Raw genomic sequence first — 17,869 nt, 5'->3', positions numbered from 1 at the left:
CACGTGCTTCTCGTAAAATCCAGCTATCGGTTTTACGAGACAACTACAACAACCACCGAACAACGTCGTGCTCTAAGAGCGTTTGGTATTTCTACCTCTAACCGTGTCTGGCTAGAGCCCTAGAGGCCCATAATTTTATTGTTTACCGTACACTGGCTATGGCCGATGGCCGATATGTTTTAATCAAGAAATATTAATTCGATCCCACGTGGATCCCACTTTGACGTTGGCGAAATCATCGACAGTACCGATGGAGCCATACTACCTGAAAAATTGAATTGAACAGAGGCGCCAACTGGTGAGCAAAAAAACGATAGCCCTCATTCATTTTGGGTGTATTGTATCTATGGTATCTGGAGATTCTTTGGTATTAGTAATCATAGATATCATGGAGACTGTATAAAGGAGCCAAATCTCTATGTATGAAAAGTGTCCATCAAAAAACAGTAATTAGGCGGCGCCACCATACACCGAAATACTACCAAAAACAACCTACGTAATTTGGTCGGGTTATTTGTTGCCTTATATGGTTCATGTTATACTCATGTCCCAGAGCCTAACTAGCGCCACCGGAGAGATTAGGAACTATTTATTTAAAGCTTAACGCGGTCACTTTTACAACAATTCTGCCATAAGAGATTGCGATCCTTTCTATACCATCCATAATAGATATGTTATTACTGTAATTGGTAATATTGGTATAGTGCAAAAAAAAATTGACAACATACAGGATGCTTAATAGAGTTCGTTCAAAACCTATATTATAAAAAGATACGTGTGGTTATGGTTTTGTATCTGAACGCTCCATGAACGCCCGTTCAAATGACAGATGACAGATACATTTTGCGGTTTCCGTCTCGCTGCTTTCGTGCTTTCGGAAGATACCTAATAATGATAATGTCATTCAATTCAATAAATTGAATAGGCATCATAGGCTGTTTGGTTGTGGACATGTGAAACGACAATTTATTCTAGTGACCTGACACAGTTTTATTGGATCCATAGAAATGAAGAATAGACTGCGGTAATGACCACTGAAAACCCATAGGGCGATACAAGTTGGAGCAGTTTCTGATGTACTTTTATTCTTGTCTCATACTTGAAGTTGATCTGAGATTTTTGCGATAGAGTCTAGAGATGCTGCAAGGCGTGAGTTTAAATGAACTTATATTCATTCTATAGAAAAATAGATTTTTGCATTATTATCTAATGAGTCAATGTTTTTATTCCCAGGAATTCTGGTCACTGCTGTGCAGAGGTCGTAAGAAAAAAATTATAACTTTAATAATAATATTGATATTTTTAATAAACGCGATGTTATACGTCAGTATGGAATTATACAATACCATAAGAAGAAACAGTGAAGATTGGAGTAAAAAGTAATTTTAATTTATTATATTGGTAAAATGTCTCACTCACTATTTGGCTGTTTTGTTTTACATTATCTATAATTATTTGTTGTAGTTTGCAAAATGATCAGTCAAACACAGAGAAAGGTGGCATGAGAGTTATAGTTGGACACTATATTGGAGGCTTTGGTAAAGGCAACTTATCTGATGGTAAGTACATATGACATCACAGGCTGGATGTAATGAAACCAGCGAATGTGCAATAATTAATTACCATATAAAACTTATTTAGTAGCTAATAAACATATACTCCCACCAGTTGTTGCAAAAAGTGATGAGGCTATCCCGCCATCTCTTTTTTCTCGACTGGCGGGAGCATGCACCAAGTGATGAGTGGTGGAAGAAAGGGGAGGCCTTTCCCCAGCAGTGGGAAACAAGATAGGCTATTAAAAAAACATAGCTAGCAGTAGTAGCAGTAACAAATTGAAAGAAATATTTTTAATATAAAATTCTAACATGCACAAAGATTTATTTCAATAATGTTTTACTGTTAGTTGCAAATTAAAATTTCTTTGGTTTCTACTTTGATTCATGATTCAAATGAAATTATTCATTTTAGGCGTTTTCCATGGCTATCTGATGGTCATTCATTATGACCACAAAATACAATATGTTCTGTGATTATGACATTGTTCAGTGACCGCTGCAGCCTTGACTGATTAGATCTAAGGATGGTATTTTGTTAATGGTAATTTATGATAATTTAACAACAGTGAAATTATACAATATTTAATTTTTCAGGTTTAACTACTACTACTTAATGTTTTAATGAAATGTACATAGTGCAATTTTAAGTTAATTTGCTGAAATATATTCAGAAAAATATCAAATAAAATTTAGCAAATACAGACTTGGTTTCGGTTGAAGTTTTGTTTCAATTTACAACGAAAAGTAGACATTAATAAAATACCTACTAAGTCTAAGAAGTAAGTCTTCAATTTGATATTTCTGTCTTATTAGTAATTAGTAGGTAAGTACTTAAATCATTTTTCAGATGTAATAAACAGCAACAACTATGCGCCAGTCAAAGGTGCCGGAGAAGGCGGCAGGCCAGTGCAGCTGGCTCAGAGGGAGCTCATCACAGCAAGGGAATTATATCAACTACACTCTTATAATATTCTAGTCAGCGACAAAATATCCATCAACAGAAGTTTGCCTGACATGAGAAGTGACAGGTAAAAACTTGATATTACCTTTGATTTCTGTTTTAATTAGTAAAGCAATAATATTTTTTCAGGTAATCATGAATTATAGAAACTTTTATCTAATGGGTCATTCCAGCGAAAACGACACCGCAGGTGATAAATTCATAAACTGTTTTACATTGAAATCAATATCTAGAGGAAAGTTCACGAATCATATTTTTAGGAATCAATAAGTTTGATTCGAATTTTAATCGTTTTTTGCATTTTAATAATTTTTGAACGTGCCTATAGTAGTAGTTTATTTAGATCATGCCGTCACAAGGTGCTGTCCCACCCGTCACAAGCTATGAGAAGCATTTTTATTTTTTTTTTACAAATTGCATAAATTATACATGTATTTACTTTAGACAATCTCAGAAACATTATATAAAAATGTTTAATAAAAGTTGCATAGTTTGTTACAATTTGCGAAGTGTCTCAGTGCCCTCGCAGAGGAGGGGTCATTTGATGTCCCACCTGTCTCACTTCTAATACCATCTATTTCTAATACAAAAAAAAAAATTATTACTTTTTTCAATGGTGAAGTATAAAATGATTATTTGGGTTTATGATTAGATAGTATTTAATACAAATATTGTAAGTATTTAATACAAATATTGTAGTTGTTAGGAAGAAATAAATCAAAGTGTAGGTAAGAAAGGAGTAAAAATGTCCCACCCGTCAGTTTGGAATGACCCTAATCGAAAAACTTGCGTGTGTGTCATAAAATAATTGCTGCATTGAACTGACTAAAGAGTATAAAAATTACGCAAATATTGATCAAAAGAAATTGAATTATAAAATGTATGTATAAGATATAGGGTATTTGACTGTATTTAAAATAAATTATTACACACCATGCATGAAATAAAGCACCAGATAATTATTAGAAAAACAGATAGCAGTTATTTTTAAACACAAGATCAAAATTTAATAAATCATATTGAAATATAAAAAGTAGGTGAGTTGACCGTGACGTCATGTTTCATATAAATTCCATATTAGCAAATCGTTTTGACAGTTCTAAAAAATAAACTGATTTGACATGTAGGAGAAAACCCTATTGTTGTAATCAAATGTAAGCTTAAAATGATACTTACTTACCTCTGGCTTTTGGTTTTCACTTCACAGATATAAAACTCGCATTTGTGCAAAGTATGTTAGTTTAACAAAATTTATATTTTAAGCAAAACATATTGCTTATAGGTATACTTTAAATATTACCCAAGTTTTAAAAAGAGCTTTCTCAGCTGTCCCCAGACTAGCTACCTCAACCTCTTTTTTAAAGATACTGCCGTCATGCCGTGCCCTCTAATTCTAAAGTAGGTTGACCCTTTTTTTGTTATGACCTCAGCCAATTCACATGTTTCCCATCCCATAACTTCCCAGAAACCACTTGTTGTTAATTGCTGTTTTTTTTAGTGTACTTAAAACTACTTTTAAAATTGTTTCAAGCACCTTTGTTTAGGCAGCCCTTTATATTTATACAGTCACGGACTTTAATTGTTGAGCCATTTAGGGTTTACTTTACATTGGACATTTCATACCGTTAGTATTGACAACCAAATTAGCTTGAACCTTAGTACTTTATTAATTTTTTTGAAGCTAATTGATTATGTTTAATGACATTGAACCTTACTGTTTTTCCATTTCTAAGTATTGACTTACTTGATCTTTTAGGTAATATAATAACTGAAATTTTAGAATCAAATAGCAGTTATATTTTCTATAGGACTATACCTATTGTCGCGATATAGCGACACTAACATTCACACACCTATTAAGTAACATTTTTTTATGGTTCACACGGAGCGCAATATCTTACTTTAGAAACCTCGTAGTCGTAACTCATTCATTTGAATTAGGTATTGCAAAATCAATTCAGTTGTCTAGATAATAGAGATCACTATTCAAATATACTTAAGTGTAAGATACTGTACCCGTACATATTAAATGAGTAGTTGCGTTTGTCTAGAATGCTTGTAATTATGTTGTCTTACGTAAGTAATTTGTTGCAGTTGTAAGAGCGTGGAATTCAACCTAGATAACCTGCCGACGGCGACCGTCATCATAGTGTTCCATAATGAGGCGTGGTCAACTTTGATGCGTACCGTCATGTCGGTTATCATGAGGTCCCCTAAACAACTGTTGAAACAGGTGACGTGACTTTATTAAATAGTTACGATTGTCACGCAGTGTCGAGAAATTATCTGAATATGGAATTCCCAGTTGGATATACCTGAGGGCCTATCGCGAACCACGTTCCACGTGTTACCTCTCTGTTGTATTCGTACGTAAGTGTCACAGGGAGGCAACACGTCGAACGTGGTTCGCGGTAGGCCCTCTTGAAGTCTTAGCCAAGATGCAAATCGTTTGCGCAGTAGTGAACGAAACGGTGATCTCTCCTTATCGGTCTTTCATATAAGTGCGACAGAGAGACAGTAGCGTTTCGTTCGCTACGGCTCTAACGATTTGCATCTTGGCTAGGCCTTCAAGAGAGCATCTTGATCAGGGGTCGGAAACCGGTATTTGCTCCATACAAAAATACCGGTATTATTACGTTCTTTTTCGTTCTTTTGTTTATAATTTCATTTTTAATGGGACGTTTTAATAATGCAAAATTGTTTCCTAAATACATGATTCAGTCCTACGTAATGAGCATAAAAAAATCAAAATATTGGGCTATTTCGGGGTTTTTAAAAAATACCGGTTCCGAGCCCTGATCTTGATTCTTCAATTTGTTCCCTAAGTTAGAATACGCGGAAACGTTATGGGTTATGGGTATATATGTTTAGAACTGTGAAGACCGTCTGAGCTAACTTTGCGCTGACTGGTACACAACGAAGTGAGAGAGTGGCATTATAAATGACATATTTTCATAGAAATTTGACATTAACGATGACATTGCCACATTTTGTCCTTGCAAATGCCATGCAGAAATAGCTTGGTCCGGCTCTATATGTGTCGTATGAATGTTAACATAAGTAGTTTCAGATTTAAAACCTAAACATGTAGATTCAAACGTACGATGGCAATGATGAAGAAAATACAATGTTTTGAAGAAACTTGTTAAGAGTTGAACGTATTATCTTAATTGTTTTTATCTCAAAGTGCACTTTGCGCAAACCCCTTAAAATTCCAATCGTTAGATCGATTTGTGGTTTACTAATCACGTAAACGTTTTAAAAAATGTGGTTTTAAACTATAAGAAGTTCATTATATAGGTAATATTGATATTAATTCACTACATTTTCTGATTGTCATATTACAGATCGTTTTAAACGTACTTTCGTAAAATTTCAGATTATTTTAGTAGACGACGCCAGTGAGAGAAGGTACCTCGGCAAAGAGCTGGACGGTGCCATATCCAACTTGGATAAAGTGGAGATTATTCGCATGAAAGAACGCAAAGGGCTGGTGGGAGCTCGGCTGTTGGGAGCCAGGAAGGCCGAAGGAGACGTGTTGGTGTTTTTAGATGCTCATTGTGAGGTAAGAACCACTATTACAGCTTGATGTTGTTTTACATCATCCCTGTCACGGCAAAACAGCGTATAACTAGATAAGAAATATGCATGTAATAAGGTACGCAGGGTACGCTGTTCAGCCGTAACAATGGTTACATATGAATAGATATTAAGGTATGGTCTTTACGGCTAGTTACTCTTTTCTCTGCTACAGAAAGAAAATCGTTGAATTTTACTTATGTTATACTTTTTAATGAAGCAACATGAACCTTACCCAATAGCATTAATGATATAGTTTTGCGCACGCCGTTTTACGAAACATTTAGGGGTTTATTTTCATGATCTATAACATTTTGTTAATCGATTTCAGGTAACACAAGGTTGGCTCGAGCCTCTCCTCGATCGGGCGGGAAGCGATGACGTCTTCATATGCCCGCACATAGACCTACTATCCGAGGACACCTTAGCCTACACCAAGAGCATCGACGCGCACTGGGGCGCTTTTAGCTGGAACCTATTCTTTCGCTGGCTCAACCCTAGTGCCGAAGTCATGGCTCAGAAAGCAGAAAACCCTTCCAAACCCTACCCCACACCGGCCATGGCTGGAGGACTTTTCGCAGTCAGGAAAAGCCTCTTCTGGCGCTTAGGAGGATACGATGAAGGTATGCTTATTTGGGGAGCCGAAAACTTAGAGCTGTCATGGCGAGCCTGGCAGTGCGGCGCTCGAGTAGAAATCACACCATGCTCTAGAGTAGGACACATTTTTAGACGACACAGTCCTTATAAATATCCAGGAGGCGTTAGCAAAGTTTTAAATGTTAATTTAGCACGCGCAGCCACTGTGTGGATGGACGAGTGGGCCGATTTCTTTTTTAAGTTCAATCCTAACATAGCAGCGATACGCGATCAACAAACCGTGTATTCAAGGGTAGAGTTGCGGAAGAATTTGAAGTGTAAAAGTTTTAAATGGTATTTGGATAATGTGTGGCCTCAGAATTTCTTTCCGAGTGATGAGAGATGGTTTGGCAAGATTAGGAGCGATCTTGGTCCTTGTTTAGCGGTGCCGGAGCAAACGACGGGGCTCGCTGTACCAGCGAAGGGGGTGCCCTGTGGGATTGACGATAGAAGTTGGGACACGATGGTCGTTTACACTCCTGAGGGTAAGATTATGGGTGATGAGAATTTGTGTTTAGAGCGAACCGAAGGTCGCGCCATGTGGAAGGCTTGTAAAGAGACGCCGAAGCAGATTTGGGAGCAGAAGGGGCCTAGGTTAAAAACAAAAGACGGTCTGTGCTTATCGTTAGCGTTGATCGATAAACAAGCGGATGGTTTTAGTGATATCATCTCGACAAAGAAATGTCGCGACAAAATGCGTGACGCGGCTACCACGCAACAGATCTGGCATTTTGACCGAGTGCCTTGGCGGTAAATGTGATATTAAAAGTACTTAAATAAAATTAAAAGTACAATGTAATTAAGAATCTCATTATAAATTTGTTTCTTTGTTTTCTCTCTTTGTACTTTTATATATGGTTTTTATGTTAAATGTTTATAACGGAACAATGCACTATATTACTACATAGTTGTATGTTTTAGACTATTGGTAGTAGCATCTATTTTTGACATTCCATTGTATAAAAACTAGTATTAAATGTATAATGCATACTATTATTTAGATACTCTTTTGTCGATGTGTAATGTAAGCTTTATCACATAGTACCTGTATGTATATGTGTAATTTATTAATTGTGTATTGGTCACCATCTCATACTATTGGTGTAACCTAAACTCTACAGCTTTTGAAATATTTTTGTTCTTTTATATTTTTTTCGTAAACTTTGTAACATTTTATCTTTGCCCGCTAAAGGCGTCAACTGACGCGCGGTTACAGCCCAATATCAACCCTCGTGCATTCCAACAAGGTTCACGGTGCCGTGCCGCGGACGATAGGCGTGGCTTTCAAAGGGTCAAGCTGCATAAATACATTTTCATCACACTTGCTCGAAAAAGATCTTATTTCATGCAGATGTGAAGGACAAAGGAGCCCGCGTGAGTTATGGATTCTGTAAAAAAAAGCTATAACGCACTCGTGAGTTATAGCTTTTTTTTTAAATTATGTCACTAATTCATACGAAACAAGTAGTTTCTCTTTGAAAATACTGACGTTTATATTTTTTTTTGTTTATGCTTTAAAATATTAATTTCATTAATTTAATAGCAGTTTCAAATATTTTTACACAATTTGCACGACTCCACTGCCAATTTATTTTAAATAAATATTATAAAAAAAAAACTAATTGTAATATTAATAGTACACAATGAACGAATATTTGCATTTATTTCGGAAATACTCAATGCCATAGGCCAGTTGTATTACTCATAATTATATATGTATAATGTACAAATTTTTAGAAGTAATTTTAATTATGTAATTTGCAGCTAAGTATCTAGTCTTTTTAGATAGTTTGCAATATATGTAATATAATATGCTTAATTAATGTAATACCTATTAGAAGTCTTAAGTCTACTTCTCAGATGACGGCAGCAAATAACTCTCGAATTTAATAACATATCACTAATTATATGAAATAATGTCATTTTATACACTTAATATAACCATCCAATTCGATGGACCTACTTATACATTTAATTACATTATAATTAGTATGATTAAATCGATCTTCCATTTAAGTTTTAAACTGTGTTAATTTAACAGTAGGCAATAATGGTTGTGTTATTTATTTTAACAGTGATATTTGAAAAAAAAAGATGTTAACAATTTAAATACAAGAAGGTTGTATAATTCATTGTAACGATTTTTATTTATGAATCCCACTTGTAAATGTCATATGACACAATTTATCGTTCTTCTAAAAATTATTTGCTACTAATTAAAATTACCCTAATAAAATGTAAATTAAATAAATGGCAAATACTATACGAAGGCTAAAAATTTGTATGCTAGTTGCCGAATTACAATTATTTCTGTTGCATGTGAAACAGCGCGCGTCGCTGTGGCCTCTCGCTCGCTCCACAGCCTTTAGAGCGAGACAGACGGAGTCCACTTGGACTCTGGGGATGCATCCGCGTATAACGTCCACGGTGTTGCCAACTAGAAATAAAAAAAGTAGTTAAGAAATTGTTAGTTTAACTTTAAGTAGTTTGTTTATAATTCTGGGTGCTTTTCCATCTCACGAAATTACTCCGTCACTAGTGTCACTTTTCTGAACATTTGCTCAATTATTTCACATAGGCGTTTCTTTTTCTACGCATTTCAGTTTAGTATATAACGTAGATGTTATACACTAAAGAGAAAATAACAAAGGCCTCCAACCAGGGCACCAGCGTCAAGACACAACTGTCTTTAGTTTTCGTCGCTGACGCCGTAACCCCTAGACCTGTTTGACTAGATTTGTTCTTATTCTTTATTACTACATGACTTAGGAGAAGATTATGAGGGAAAGAATAAACTACTCTTAACTACTTATCTTCATGCTAAATCGCTACTTACATGGACGGAAATGAATGCCCTAGATTGCGTTTACATTTTGGCCTTGACTTAGTTGGGGTAGGATTTTGTGGGCGATCCCCGGGCCTTCATAAATCATAGTCATAAATCTTCAATCAACTTACTTACATGGCCTGTCATCTGGAGTCGCTACCATCTTCATACAGTTGAACTCTATATAAATACCTTGGAGTCGGTGGAAGTTGTGGATGCCCGAGATTGTCACTGACCATTCACATAGGGTCGAATCTTATGGGCGAGCCCCGGGCGTTCGAACTTTGATTATAAATTATCAACAAACTTACATGATTTGTCATCTGGAGTCGCTACCATCTTCAGGCAGTGGTACTCTATAGGCACCTTGGAATCCGTGGACGGTGGTGGGTGCCCTAGATTGTGTATCCACTCGGCCGTGACCGAGGTGCTGGGGTGGCATTGTATGGGTGAGCCAGGAAACGCAGCGTCGTCTGGATGGCAGCCGAGACAGCGTTGTTGGAAGCAGCTTTCTGCCGTCACTGTTGAGGATGAGGAATAGTAACGTGAGAATATGTTTTGCTGACTGTGCGATGTATTGGTGAAAGTGTTCGCGAGGGCAACGAATACGAGTATTGAATGATATGTTGAGTTTTTTTGAGCGTAAGTTTAAAATGACAGAACGCAGCTTTATAATCCACAGTAAAATGTTCTCGTCAACGTAACATTGTAAATTAAAGGTGACAAACTTTAATTTATAAATTAAATTATCCGCAAGCTGCGGATCAGATTTCCATATAGTATACAAAGATACAGGCAGGTTAACACAGTGGAGCAGCATTCAAACAACTCGATTTCTAATGCGCCTATTTTGAGACTGCTTGGCACTTTTATTTGAACATAGTTTTACAATTCAAATTAGGTAAAGTTGTACGAGGGCCTTTTAAGTCTTGTCGTTTGCATATCTCACAATTATTTAAAAAAAGCGGCCAAGTGCTAGTCGGACTCGCGCACGAAGGGTTTCGTCCCATTACGCAAAACACGGCAAAAAAATCACGTTTGTTGTATGGGAGCGCGACTTAAATATTTATTTTATTCTGTTTTTAGTATTTGTTGTTATCGCGGCAACAGAAATACATCATCTGTAAAAATTTCAACTGTCTAGCTATCACGGTTCATGAGATGCCTGGTGACAGACGGACAGACGGACGGACAGCGAAGTCTTAGTAATAGGGTCCCGTTTTTACCCTTTGGGTACGGAACCCTAAAAACTACCATCGTATCAAACTATTTGAATTAAAAATTAAAAAACAAATAAAGGAATTATGATTGACCGAACCTTTTTATTAGTACAGCGTCGAGTAGTCAGTTTTGAAAATTTCATAGGAAAATTTTCGTGCGATAATTTTTTACAACTTTAAATGAGGTTTAACGCGACTTCAGTGCTTTAAAGGGCTGACTACTGTTTTCATTGACAAAGCATCATGCCTTCTGAGTGCGTAACGCTGGTATTTGATTGCTCTAGTCTTAGTGACAGACGGGTGAAGGTCGTCCGAAAACCGCGAAAAACCAGGAAAACATTGAGGCTGTACGGCGGCTGATTGTCGAAGATCGCCATGTGATATACCTACCGTGAGAAGAAGCTTCATTTAAAACATCTTACATAAAGAGCTAAGTGTAAAAAAAAATCTCCCGCCGGATACCACATTAGCTTATTGGCGACCAAAAAACGGCTTGCATTAGATAGTGCCGCAAAACTACAACAATTCAATCGAGGAGATTCAACACTCGTTTGTGACATTGTCAGTGGTGATAAATCTTGGATTCATGCTTAAGATACAGATTCCAAACAGCAATCCACCGTCTGAGTGTTCTAAAAAGAGGCGAAACCGACCAAATAAGTCATACGCTCAAGAATTTAAAAAATTGTCACCTCGTTTGTCGACAAAAGTGAACACGTTGCCACTATCGGGTTAGAATATCCAAAACAGTTAACCCTGACTAGTACATCACACTTTGCTTACTAGAAGCTATAAGTGAATTCCGAGAAATCAACTGAAAACATCGTATGGTACTGCGCCATGACAATGCAAGCTCACACACCTCCCGGCAAACAATTGCGTTTTTACAAGAGCAAAACGTCGAAATTCTCTAAAACAGTCATTTGGAACTTCGAAGTGGAATAAGTGGTTTCAAAACTGGATCGACCGAATGAAAAAGTGTATTAAATATCACGGCGAGTTCCTAGAAAAACAATAAATAGTACTTGAGCTTTAAATTGTCTTTAGATTTTACAAACGACATAACTTAAAAGGCACCCCTCGTAAGTATGTACTCGTAGATAGCCCCCCTGAGGGCGCCAGGATCCAGTTTTACAAAACTACGACTTCAAATTTTATAGTTGTAAACCAGTAATATTGATGCGATTAACATGCGCTTAACCAAAATGCAGGAGGAATTTGGTTTTGTTGTCGGTTTTGTTGTGTATAGTAAAATTGTTTGTAAAACGTGGTTCTGTCCTAAACGGGTTGTTGTTAAGTTGTTAAGAATCGATCGCTTTCAGACAAGCGACAGCTTTGTTTTAAAGCCTGTATTTATTAAGTGGTGTTTTGGTGAACTTTTTCTCGGTTCAGGGCCTAGGTCGAATCGGAAAGTGCCCATCGATCACTTTGATCAGATAATGTTTATCTGGAACTTCTCGTATAAGGGAACCACTTGCGTTCAATACATGTGTCAGCTTTGTAAATTTTTATCTTCATAAGTTTGCCAGCAATGATCAAGGTAGATTTACTCTTCCATTAAATAAGAAATTAAAAATTATTATCGATTATCTTACATAATACTAAGCGCTCTTACAAGCAGGCATCCGTTCACAGTTATCCCGTTTTATTAAGGTAGGTACTAAAATTATTAATGTTAAGACGCGCGATTGCTTTCTTATCTTCCTACCGCCTTTTTGCAGGTCTACACAATGATACCTAGTTACCTACAGGCATCCGTATCAAGATTTCACGAAGACATTGGAATAGAAACCCACTGCACCTAGGTAAGACCTTAGTGCTATTAGTCTATACTGTAACAGGAGTGCACGAGCGATCGTGATTACCAATTTGCGCCCCAGAATTGCTCCCTCATCACCGACTCGCCATGGCGACTTGGTATCGATCGACATTTGACTCTTGGCCTGTTCTTGACAATGCTTCACTGGCGCAACGCCTCATGTGAACCAGTTTTGGTATGATCTACGCTTACGCATAGTAATCACGGATCTTTAGTTATACCTACTAGGGATTACGGACGAGCTCGAGTTCACAGTCAAAACAAAAGGTTTTGCGAATAAGATAGCTGACATTTGCCCGGTCCCTGCATGTCCAATCTACCTTTACTTGTCCGTAACTGATCGGCGCATTTTACGTTTGTTTTAACCGCCGCAATCATATGTCATTTTCTTGCGTTTCGCGCCATTTTACCGGTCATCAGCCCGTCGTTCCAATACAGGCGCGTACGCTACGTAATTATTGAAAGCGAGAGAATCCGCTCTCGATGCGTCGGTATGCCGAGCTCAGAGCCGACCACTTATTTAACTCGATCATTCGCTTTTCTTTCACTTTTCTCCTTTTGGATTTGACGTATAGCGTAATTAAATTAATGGCGACACGACCCTTAATACTACATATGTTGTGGCATGATTTCCCGGAAAGACCGCAAAGTATCATCTTGTTTTGTCATAGAACACTGACGGCGAAACTAGCCTATAATGAGGCGAAGTGTTCCAATAAGGACAGTTGTACACGAGCCACAATGCCAGCGGCTTTTCTATGATCTGGAGAAAGTTGCCATAAATGTATGAATTTATATTATCGCGAGCAGATTCCTAACTTAGTGCTTTGTATTAAAATCACGCAAGCATCCTTTTTGCGACTCAAGATTTTGCGGTCTGCTGTAGTTTATGACATAATGCAGATTTTTGTCAGCGAGAAAATTCGGTTACTTACTCTATAATTATTAAACTTAGCTGACTAGCTATACCTAATACACTATGCTAGACAGCTTATCTTAGACGAGAGATAGTAATTTCTCTCTCGTGATTTCAGAATACGTATCTATTACATTTTTTACACTTCTTAACTTCTTTTTTAGATGTTTTCGGGTTTTATCGAGTTAGTGGTAAAGCTCAAAATACATAAACACGTTACAAGTTGTTACATTTCTCACTGATCAAACGTTTCATCCTTTCACTCGATCCATGCGCATCAAAACACAACCTACATTTGTCTCATTGTTCATTTTTAGTTCCAACAATCTGTCCGTGGTCTTAAGTTGGTGGTCAACCGGCGATGCGTGAAGAGCAGCCGGTCGCCCGGGAAAGTGGATGATAGGCGTCTGACATAATTGTGCACGGATAAGTGCGTGCACCTTCGATTGTGGCCGCGGCTTTATATTGCGAGCTTTCTATAGTAGAGACACCCAATGTCAACTAGAGGGAGCAATCTGAATGTGACAATTGTAGCTGGAAATAAAATGATGATCTGACATTACTTGGCAGGGGTGCGTGCACCTTAAATTGGGGCTACGGATAGCGAAATTTCTACAGTGGAGGGACCAGCTAAATATAAATAAAACTGACTCGTACAAAAATATACAATAAAACTAAAGTACCTAAAGGGACACTAAATAGACAAAATAGCGCGGCAAAGTGATTTCACTTTCCATTGTGACCGTGGCTGTAGATAGCCAGCTTTCTATAGTAGAGGTACCCAATGTCAACTAGAGGGAGCGATCTGAATGTGACAATTGCAGTTGGAATTAAAATGTGTCAGGGATAAATGCACCGCGTCTTTCATTATAGCTACGGATACTCGTAGCGAGTTACAGGTTGAGGTACTAGCTAAATATAAATAAGACTTACCTACTCGTATACAGTAGAACTAAACTACTATCTCCATCAGATACCTATATTGGAACGGCCGAGTCGCTCAAATATATCTAACTAAACACGCACTCTAATGCCTTGATGATATAGGCCTGTTCAGATATTAGTGACCACCTTGGCCGCTCCGATATATCTGATGACGACTGTACCTACAAATACAGATACAGAGGAGGGGTTATTTAAGGGGATTAAATATATACAAAACAGTACGGATGTAAGTGCACCTTGCATTGTGGCTGCGTCTTTGGATAGCGAGCTTTCTACAATAGAGGTACTCGTAGCTAACTACTTAGAATGAGAAGATGTATAGCTAAAATATCTATCTGATCTGGGTAGGGTAAACTATTAGTAATGCCCATACTAACTCCTTCAACCTTGTTTAAAGGCAGCCAAAATATGGACCAATGACGGTGCTTTAAAGGGCCAAGTATAGGTGCGTACATCTGGTGCTGCGTTATGTTTATGGCTGCGGATTTAGACATTGAGCTTTCTATAGTTTCTATGGTCTGTGAGGCACCCGAAGTTAACTAGAATCAGCAACTTGGACTTGACAAGACATTTAAATGTCTGTTAACTGTTAGGTTTATCGAAATTATTCTTTAAAATAACTTGCTTAATTACTTTCAGTGTACTACTGGCTGAATAAAGAAAAACGATTACAGAAGAGCGACGAAGCCATAGGTGGGAATCTAATTGTTCAGGTATGTACGATACATTTTGGTGATTCTTCGATACAGCACTTTATGTGCGTTTTAATCAATGTCAGATATCTATCGATTGATCGGTTCCATAATCTACAAGCTTGTTTAATTATACATCATTTGTACTAGGTATTTATAACAACGCAGTAAGTTTCGTAAAACAGGAACTAGATAATGCTTAGTCCAAACGCGTCTAACGTCTATTTATACCGCCGTCATCGACTCAGCAGTGACCCAATTCATAAACAAACGGCGATCAGCATAAAATCCCGTGCCCACGCGTATGTCGACATGCTCGGATGCTCATTGACAATGTAAATACGTTTGTCAACAGTTGAATAAATAAATATTTATTTAGCAGTAGTTGCTGGACGGGATGAGCCGGTACAATGTATTGTCGCGGTCGTAGGCGAAGGTTTCAGTGTGCCGACAAATGGAATTGTGTTTCGTGATACATAATGTTACTCAACGGATGTTACCGTGTTTTGTTTATTTACAATGGTTTTTGTTGGGTCATTGATGCTTAAGGATGTTGTGAGGATGAAAGGCACAGGACTAGTTTGGCGGCTCTGTAATGAGAGAAAGAGCGAAGAGAACTTTTGCATTAAGTACCTACTACATAATTATTAAGTACATTATTTTACTAGCTGCAGTGCGACTCCCCAATCAATTAAAAAAATACATTTTTAATACCTAAATCATGTATTTTATCGTCAGTCACTACAACTGGATTCCATTCAATCATTATCAAAGATGGAAATTATTGAGTAAAAAATCTGCTTTTTTTAGGGATCCGTACCCAAAGGGTAAAACGGGACCCTATTACTAAGACTCCGCTGTCTGTCTATCTGTTTGTGCGTCTGTCACCAGGCTGTATCTCATGAACTGTGATAGCTAAACAGTTGAAATTTTCACAGGTCATGTATTTCTGTTGCCGCTAAAACAAAAATAACTAAAAAACAGAATTAAATAAATATTTAGGGGGGCTCCCATACAACAAACGTGATTTTTTTGCCCTTTTTATAGATAATGGTACGGAACCCTTCGTGCGCGAGTCCGACTTGAGTATTTATATCATATATAAAAAAAATATGTTAAAGTAGGACTCAATTGTCAATTACTGACCACTGTTTAATAACTGGAGGGCGATTTTTGAATTTCGATCACTCGATTTCGTCACTCGAAAATCGGTGGAAAACGGTGAAATTTAATGCTAATTTTTGAAGTACGATGCGATAGAAATTGGGAATCAAGTGGAATTGACCACCCGTTTTCAATTCTATTAGTAGAATTTAAATGCCTAGTAGTGGAGATATTATTGAACGCAATACACCAAATCGAGCGGTCGCAATTCAAAAATCGGCCCCCTGGCCATCTTATACTAAATAATTTCTATTCACTTATAAACAGATTTCATTTTAGTACAATGTGTCAATAACTCTCCACCCTTCAATAACTAGGCACCTTATACTAAAAGGAATCCTGTTTATAGGTGAATATAATTTATTTTTAGTATAAGGTGGCCAGTGATTGACGATTTACCCTACCGCTTTTTTTAATTTGACGCTAAAGTATTTTTTCGAGTACCGATACCGATACGAAACCGACAGAAAACGATAAGTTTTATCTGACGAAGTATGAAAAAACACAATACAAATGTAGAAATTTTGTCTATAATTTACAAACGAATGTAACTTACCATACGGTAACAATACAGCCACACTAACAACTATAAACACTAACATTTTTGTCCACGATATAAAGTTTTTCGTTGCTAACTGACTAACATTCCTCCTATCGCCAAGGCATTTTGTTTTACACTATCTCTATCTATGCTGCACTATTTTATCTTTGTTCGAGTTTTGTTATCACTAGCACCATAATTTACTCGGACAATCTTTCGAGTGTTTTTAGGACTGTGTACTTTATAAAAATAGTATAAAGATACACGTAATTCAGTTGCGGTTAGCAGTGACAGCGGAAGACTACTGTAGTTTAGGGATTACACGCAGCAGATACCGAAATAAATCGTATCTGGAGTTTTGATTAGCCCGCGTGAACATAGGTATACTCGAATAAATATATTGCGATCTTTGGCCTGCGTAATCGAATTACACTTACGGGCCCATTCGAACGTACACTGACATCAGAACGATATTTAAAAGCTTTAGAAGAATTCACCTTTAGCGAGAGAAGGAAGGAAAATGCATCTATCATTTCATTGACGTTAGAAGTGGAGATGGGAGCACAAATATTTTTTTTTGGAAAAACATGCACCACCCAGTTATAGCAAAGAGAATATAATAGAATAGAGCGGTACTGTCATAGTAAATTCTGTAACCATAGTAAATTCACTGCCATCTATCGACATACGATTAAAACTAAAAATAAAGATGTATAAAAATACGATAAAATTTATTTATATATGGAGAAATGTTTTTTATTTGCATTAATTATTGTTATATGATGTTTTTATACTGATATGCGTTAAAATTGTTAAATAACAAACGAAACAGTCAACGCCATCTATCCGAGAGTAGGCCAAAGGTAGTGGCGCCATCTGATCGAGAATCAAATTTTCTTGATTTTCGAGGCACGTTTTTTCCTTAGACTGTATCCATCTATTACGGAGTTATATCTATCTTTGGTTATAGGTAAGTTAGTCGCAAATTAACATTTCAGGAGCGAACGCATCGA

At 37.1% G+C, this 17,869-nt stretch overlaps 2 protein-coding genes across 2 annotated transcripts; one reads left to right on the top strand and one right to left on the bottom strand.

The window, feature by feature from the left end:
- Positions 1-888: 888 nt before the first annotated feature.
- On the top strand, positions 889-8,774 carry LOC134746657 (polypeptide N-acetylgalactosaminyltransferase 3-like). Its single transcript, XM_063681160.1, has 7 exons — positions 889-1,149; positions 1,234-1,379; positions 1,465-1,559; positions 2,404-2,584; positions 4,612-4,750; positions 5,897-6,082; positions 6,428-8,774. The coding sequence occupies exons 1-7, from the start codon at positions 1,138-1,140 to the stop codon at positions 7,484-7,486; spliced, it is 1,818 nt and encodes a 605-aa protein (XP_063537230.1). The 5' UTR covers positions 889-1,137; the 3' UTR covers positions 7,487-8,774.
- A 157-nt stretch (positions 8,775-8,931) lies between these two features.
- Positions 8,932-17,231, bottom strand: LOC134746370 (uncharacterized). The gene is made up of 3 exons (XM_063680739.1): positions 16,872-17,231; positions 9,871-10,080; positions 8,932-9,169 (listed from the first exon to the last, which is right to left on the bottom strand). Exons 1-3 carry the CDS (start codon positions 16,915-16,917, stop codon positions 8,955-8,957), a joined length of 471 nt encoding a protein of 156 aa, XP_063536809.1. The 5' UTR covers positions 16,918-17,231; the 3' UTR covers positions 8,932-8,954.
- Positions 17,232-17,869: the final 638 nt, after the last annotated feature.

This window comes from Cydia strobilella, chromosome 13 (assembly GCF_947568885.1).
Source record: "Cydia strobilella chromosome 13, ilCydStro3.1, whole genome shotgun sequence".
NCBI classification, from domain to species: domain Eukaryota; kingdom Metazoa; phylum Arthropoda; class Insecta; order Lepidoptera; family Tortricidae; genus Cydia; species Cydia strobilella.
This window is presented reverse-complemented; position numbering and strand designations above follow the sequence as displayed.

Coding starts and splice junctions, on each gene's coding strand:
- LOC134746657 (XM_063681160.1), top strand. Junction 4,751..5,896: donor CTAAACAACTGTTGAAACAG/GTGACGTGACTT, acceptor GTAAAATTTCAG/ATTATTTTAGTAGACGACGC. Junction 6,083..6,427: donor TTTTAGATGCTCATTGTGAG/GTAAGAACCACT, acceptor AATCGATTTCAG/GTAACACAAGGTTGGCTCGA.
- LOC134746370 (XM_063680739.1), bottom strand. CDS start 16,917: ATGTTAGTGTTTATAGTTGTTAGTGTGGCTGTATTGTTACCGTATG. Junction 10,081..16,871: donor GGCTGTATTGTTACCGTATG/GTAAGTTACATT, acceptor CATCCTCAACAG/TGACGGCAGAAAGCTGCTTC. Junction 9,170..9,870: donor GACTCCAGATGACAAATCAT/GTAAGTTTGTTG, acceptor TTTTATTTCTAG/TTGGCAACACCGTGGACGTT.